Source organism: Chiloscyllium plagiosum, chromosome 4 (assembly GCF_004010195.1).
Source record: "Chiloscyllium plagiosum isolate BGI_BamShark_2017 chromosome 4, ASM401019v2, whole genome shotgun sequence".
Lineage (NCBI taxonomy): Eukaryota > Metazoa > Chordata > Chondrichthyes > Orectolobiformes > Hemiscylliidae > Chiloscyllium > Chiloscyllium plagiosum.
Genome location: NC_057713.1, coordinates 25,072,854 through 25,079,658, shown reverse-complemented (window position 1 = coordinate 25,079,658; position 6,805 = coordinate 25,072,854). Strand labels below are relative to the sequence as shown.

The 6,805-nt window shown below is 42.6% G+C and overlaps 1 protein-coding gene across 1 annotated transcript in view; it reads right to left on the bottom strand.

Annotated features, from left to right (window-relative positions):
- The window catches only part of LOC122548904 (protein FAM135B-like), a 372,254-nt gene that overhangs the window by 159,375 nt on the left and 206,074 nt on the right, over positions 1-6,805 (bottom strand). Inside the window, exon 5 of the mRNA XM_043687860.1 lies at positions 3,448-3,518. Coding sequence (XP_043543795.1) covers positions 3,448-3,518 — 71 coding nt within the window. The remainder of the gene's footprint in view (positions 1-3,447; positions 3,519-6,805) is intronic.

Here is a 6,805-nt window from a genome sequence, read left to right as displayed (position 1 = left end):
ATCTGATGTTAACACATTCCGAGCATGTAAGAGACTTAAATATACGCTCTGGTTAGTTGTAGGTTAGATTAGTAGATAGTTGAGTTTTGTCTGTTTGTTTTTTTTTTTGTTTTTTTTTGTTGTTTTGTTTTTTTTTGTCAAATTTTGGCTATTGTATATTTGAGCTAATTGTATATCAATGTTTATATCTGAGAGTTTTGTTTATTTTTGTAAACTTGTAAAAATGTTAAATTTCTAATAAAAATATCTATTAAAAAAAACATTATCAAGGTCAGCATTATTTGAAGTTACAGATTGCATTCATCTGTCTAATAATGGCAGAGAAAAAACTATTCTTCAACCTGTTGGTGTATGTGTTCAAACTTTTGTATCTTCTGCTTGACAGAAGAGGTTGTAGGAGAGCTTTCTTGGGGTGACATAGGTCTTTGATGATGCTGGCAGCCTTTCTGCTGCAAAGAGAGGTATAAGTTGACTCCATGAATGGAAGGTTGGCTTCCATGATGGTCGGGGCTGTGTAGGCAACCTTTTGTAGTTTCTTACGGTCCTGGGAAGAGCAGTTGCTGTACCAAGCAGTCATGCACCCAAACAGTATGCTCTCAATGATACATCTGTAAAATTAGTGAGGGTCCTTATAGACATGCCAAATTTCCTGAGGAAAACCAGGCAATGTTGTGCTTTCTTGATCATCACGTTTGCATGGGAAGTGCAGGACAGTTTATCCTGGTTGTGCAACTTAACATTTTATTATCTTAGCCCAAAAATAGTCCCTCTCCCTCTCAAAAATACAGGAGTCCCTCTGAACTTGATCAGAGGGATCTTGATTAGATGGGGAAGTGGGCTTCGCATTGGTAAATGCAATTCAATACAGTTAAGTGTCAGGTGCTGCACTTTGGAAAGTGAAACTAAAGTAGGACTTATACAGTAAATGATAGGATCCTGAGGAGAGTTGTGGAACAGAGAAACATAGGAATACAACTAAATAGTTCTTTGAAGGGTATGTCCCTGTCAGGCAGGGAGGAAGTGATAAGGTAAGCGAACTGTGGTTTACTAAAGAAATTGTACCTCTTGTTAAGCAGAAAAGGGAGACTTATGTGATGTTGAGACGAGATGGTTCAAATGAGGGCGATGAAGAATTACAGGTTAGCTAGGAAGGATTAAAAGACACAGATATGAAGAGCAAGGAGAAGACCTGAGCAGTCTTTAGCAGGTAGAATAAAGGAGAATATTAAAACTTTCTATAGTTATGTGAGGAATAAAAGAATGACGAGGGTAGGAATAGGGCCAGTCAAAGACAGAAGTGGGAAGTTATGTGTGGACCCTGTGAAAATCAGAGACATGCTAAATGAATATTTCTCATCTGTTTTCACTAAAGAAAAGGAGAATATTGTAGAGGAGAAGACTGAGATGCAGGCTATTAGCTTGACAGGATGAGGTTAGTAAGGAGGAGGCATTATCAATTCTCAAATCTGTGAAAGTAGTAAGATTTATCTGAAGATTCTTTGGGAAGCTAGGGAGGAGATGGTGGAGCCTTTGACCTTGAGGTTTAGTACCAGAGGACTGGAGGATTGCAAATGTTGTGCCCTTGTTCAAGAAGAGCAGCAGAGATGACCCAGGTAATTATAAACCAGTGAGCCTTACATCTGTTGTAGAAAACATTTTGAAAAGGATTATAAGAGATAGGATTTATAATCATCTAGCAAGCAACAATTTGATTGGAGATAGTCAACACGGTTTTATCAAGGGCAGGTCATTTCTCACAAACCTCACTGAGTTTTTTCAGGTGACCAAGTATGTGGATGAGGGTAGGGAAGTTGACGTGGTGTACATGGACTTCAGCAAAGCCTTTGATAAGGTTCCATGTGGTAGGCTATTGGAGAAAATGCAGAGGTATGGGATTAAGGTTGATTTAGCAATTTGGATTAGAAACTGACTTTCTGTAAGGAGGCAACGAGTGGTTGTTGATGGAAAATATTCATCGTGGAGTCCGGTTACTAGTGGTGTGCCACAAGAATCTGTTTTAGGACCACTGCTGTTTGTCATTTTTATAAGTGACTCGGAAGCAGGCATATGTGGATGGGTTAGTAAGTTTGCAGATGACACTAAACCCGGTGGAGTGGTGAACAGTGTGGATAAATGTTGCAGGTTTCGGGGGACTTGGATAAACTGCAGAATTGGGCTGAGAGGTGGCAAATGGAGTTCAACGTAGATAAATGTGAGGTGATTCACTTTGGGAAGAATATCAGGAAGGCAGAATATTGGGTCAATGGAAAAATTCTTGGTAGTATGGATGTGCAGAGGGATCTTGGAGTCCACGTACATAGATCCCTGAAAGTTGCCATCCAGGTGGATAGTGCTGTTAAGAATATATACAGTGTGTTAGGTTACATTGGTAGAGGGATTGAGTTCTGGAGCCATGATGTCATGCTGAACTGTACAAAATACTGTACAAAACTGCATATGGAGTTTTGTGTATAGTTTTGTTCACCCTGTTATAGGAAAGATGTAGTTAAACTGGAAACAGTGCAAATAAGATTTACAAGGATGTTGCTAGGAGTAGGCCTGAGATATAGGCATAACTTGGTCAGAATAGGACTTTATTCCTTAGAAAGTAGGAGAATGAGAGGTGTTGAAACTTTATTGCTGGAACAGCACAGCAGGTCAGGCAGCATCCAGGGAACAGGAGATTCGACGTTTCGGGCACAGGCCCTTCTTCATTCCTGAAGAAGGGCCTGTGCCCGAAACGTCGAATCTCCTGTTCCCTGGATGCTGCCTGACCTGCTGTGCTGTTCCAGCAATAAAGTTTCAACTTTGATCTCCAGCATCTGCAGACCTTACTTTCTCCTCGAATGAGAGGTGACCTTATTGAGATGAAGAAAATAATGAGTGCATATAGTAATTTTCCCAGGGATGGGAAATTGAAAACTAGAGGGCATAGGTTTAAGGTGGGCGGGGAAAGATTTAAGAAGGAGCTGAGGGGCAACTTCATCACGCAAAAAATGGTGCTGATATGGAATGGGCTGTCAACGAAAGTGTTTGAGGCAGGTACAATAGCAATTTCAAAAACATTTGGATAGGTACATGGATGGGAAGTGTTTAGAGCGACATGGACCAAATGAGAGCACTTGGAATGAGTTGAGTGGGCACCATGATCATCATAGACCAGTTTGGGCTGATGGGCCTGTTTCCATGCTGCAATACTCCATGACTCTAACTGTAACTATGAGTCAGACTAGCTTTGTGTGACTAAGTCCCAAGAGTGGCAAAAATGCTGTCAATGACAAGTTAACGCATACAGCGGACTGAAGAAGGGGAAATAATAATTATGGACCTATTATCAACAACAAGCCATGACAGGCGAGTGGTCCTTATTGGCAAATTACTCTATTTAGTATCAGTAATCCATTGGGAATTCTACTATTTTTAGTGAAACACTAAAATATTACTCACTGCTGTTCAGAGTCTGTGAAATGCAGGTCAAGCTTCAACTGGAAGTCTACTTCATTCAAGGCTTCTTCCACCTGCAAAATGAGACATAAGAATAAAATAAAGTTGCAATACTCTGTGACAGAAATATACAATTAACGTCATAGATATTTGATAGAAACAAAGGCTCTTGAGTATTGTTGTATAAAAAATGAAATATGCTTCTCGCTCTTTTCATCTTCCACCAATCAGGACAGAATCACAAGAACACCAAATTTGAAAGCAAACAACAACTTATACAGCATGAAAAAAAGGTGTGAATGGTTGAAAAGTGGACTAATTTGATCAAAATGTTGTCATGCAGAGTGCTAGCCGGCAGTCATTTGCCAGCTTTTGTTCAAATTCAAACTGGGCAAGTTGATTCTGATGAGTCAAGGTGTTGCCATGGTGATTGCCCAGGGCTGAAAATGTGTTGCTGGAAAAGCGCAGCAGGTCAGGCAGCATCCAGGGAACAGGAGAATTGATGTTTCGGGCATAAGCCCTTCTTCAGGAATGAGGAAAGTTTGTCCCAGGGAAATGGTGTCATCAAGCCTTAGTTCAATGAAACAAGGTGAAGTGTTCGGACATTCTCCTTCACAAGTTGAAACATTTTCTGTGAGTTTGGATGGCTGTTGTTTGTCAAATCACGTCGCAGGCTCCAAGTAAAACCAGTGTGGGCATGACAGGCCGAGTGGCCTCTGGCGTGGTAACACTTCTGAGACAGTCACATCCTTGCAGCCACGAGAGAGCCATGCACCTACTTCTGCACAATTTCATGTACTTTGCTAGTGAGGATGGAAATACCCACTTGCTCAAAATATCTCAGGTGGAGTTTACTTCTCCCCACAAGTGGACTTGAAAGCCTCACTCAATTCAGTGCACACCAGCCTGTTACACACCTATCCTGCTACCTAATTCACAGGGGGGCAGTGGAGGGCGGGATGCACATACTTCGTCCTAATGAGGCCGTTAAATAGCCAATTCCAAGTGCCTATTCCTCCTACCCTCCAGTAGTTTATACATATTGGAGAGAAGTCCAAACCAAAAAGGAAGCCTGGCAGCTCTAGCTTCCCATCTGCCCATTGAAGACACCTCAGAGTCATACAACCATCTTTACCCTACCTGCTACAGCACCTTAAACACTGCCTCCCACGTCCCATATACAACCCTCACAGTTAGTCAGCCAGCAGAGAAAGAACGCCTCCATCCTGGATTTGAACAAGAGGACTTGAGAAATATGTGTGAACCTGTGGTTCCCTGATATACAGAGAACAAGTTCAGTCTATTTCATTTTGTTTGTCCTTGCAGATCATAAGGTGTAAAAGCCCAACCCCATGGATAAAAGCAGTGACTCCATCTCTGACAAGGAAGGCTTACTACAGCCTGCCTTCTGACCCTCCAGCTATACTGCAATCACCCACTCCTTGGAAGATTTGGATATAGAATTGGTGGTCAATAATTCACACGCAGACACATCAGAAGCTGAAGGAGATACATCAACCAGAGATCTCTGATAGTGGTAAGTCAGGCTCCGGATCAATGAAAAGTCTGTTGTCTTTTCCAGGCCATGAAATGATAGAGAGAGATGAACAAGAGAGAAATACAAAGTGGCAGAGGTTATGCTGACCCATACCCATCCTTGGGTTCTGTCATGGATCTAGCATGGGCATGCATGGCTTTGTCCATGAAGCGTTTGGCAATCATCATGAGAGCAATGTTTATCATGTAATCCATATACACAAAGCCTGGCTTCCACTGCCCTGGCAAAAGGTCTCAGTACAGCCATGTCTAGGCAAGAAAGAATTGAAATACTTAGGCCATACTTATACTGTAGGGAAATATCAAGTATTGAGCCGCTTGGGCAGAGCCAAAATGAAGTTATGAAAAGGAAATCATGTTGGACAAATCCACTGGAGATTTTTCAGAATGGTATTGGCAGGCAAGACAAAGAGGAACGTGGATGATATATTTTGTAGTTTCAGAAAGATGTTAATATGGTCTTCTAGATGTTAGTAAGCAAAATTAGAACAGTGGGATAAGTGGCAACATCCTGTACTGAGGTTTAGGTAATAGAACGAAAATCAAACAAGATAAAGAATAAACAGGTTATGCTCAGGTTGACAGGCTATAAATATTGAGGCACTGCTAGGATCTTTGCTCCAACCCCGATTGACTTAGATGTGAGGAGTAAATATAATATTTACATGCTAGTGAATGAAATAAATGGAAGTGTGTGTGGTGAGGAGTATGCAAAGAGTCACATAAGGATTTCAACAGACTGGGTGAGCAGGCAAGAACTTGGCGGATGGAATATCCTGTTTTATGGCTGCTTCACATTTGATACTTTATGTTATCCTTGAGTTTGAAGGATTATGAAAAAAAGGACAGTGGATCTGTTCTTTAGCAAGGCATTTCTTGAAAGGCACACATCACCAGTGGGGAAGTCATCTCAAATGGGTTGGGGGAGCAGTCTCATCATGGGCTGGAGGTTTACTCCCAAAGAAATCTGGACCTTAATGCTGGGAACATGTAGCAGAGTTGCTGATCTGATTCTAGACCTTGAATCTGCTCCCAGGAAGGCAATCCTATTGCTGACTCTGGCATGCAACCTGACATCTTATGATCGAAGGAGGGGCTGTTGTCTGCTGGATTCAATGGTGCAGATAGAGATTAAAGGGTCAGAAGAGAAGCAGTCCTGCTACATCTTATCCATGAGGAATGATACCCTTGGCCATTTGCGTCACTGCAGCTGCCAGTTTCTGACACTTAGCACACCGTTCGGCTTCAAAGTAGGACAAACTGGAGACTTCCAGCTCTATCCAAGTGTCTAAGATGATAGCTGAAAATGTATTGCTGGAAAAGCGCAGCAGGTCAGGCAGCATCCAGGGAACAGGAGAATCGACGTTTCGGGCATAAGCCCTTCTTCAGGAATGAGGAAAGTTTGTCTAGCAGGCTAAGATAAAAGTAGGGAGGAGGGACTTGGGGGAGGGGCGTCGGAAATGTGATAGGTGGAAAGAGGTCAAGGTGAGGGTGATAGGTCAGACTGGGGTGGGGGCGGAGAGGTCAGGAAGAAGATTGCAGGTTAGTCCTGACCTCTCCGCCCCCACCCCAGTCTGACCTATCACCCTCACCTTGACCTCTTTCCACCTATCACATCTCCGACGCCCCTCCCCCAAGTCCCTCCTCCCCACCTTTTATCTTAGCCTGCTGGACAAACTGTCCTCATTCCAGAAGAAGGGCTTATGCCCGAAACGTCAATTCTCCTGTTCCCTGGATGCTGCCTGACCTGCTGCGCTTTTCCAGCAACACATTTTCAGCTCTGATCTCCAGCATCACTTTCTCC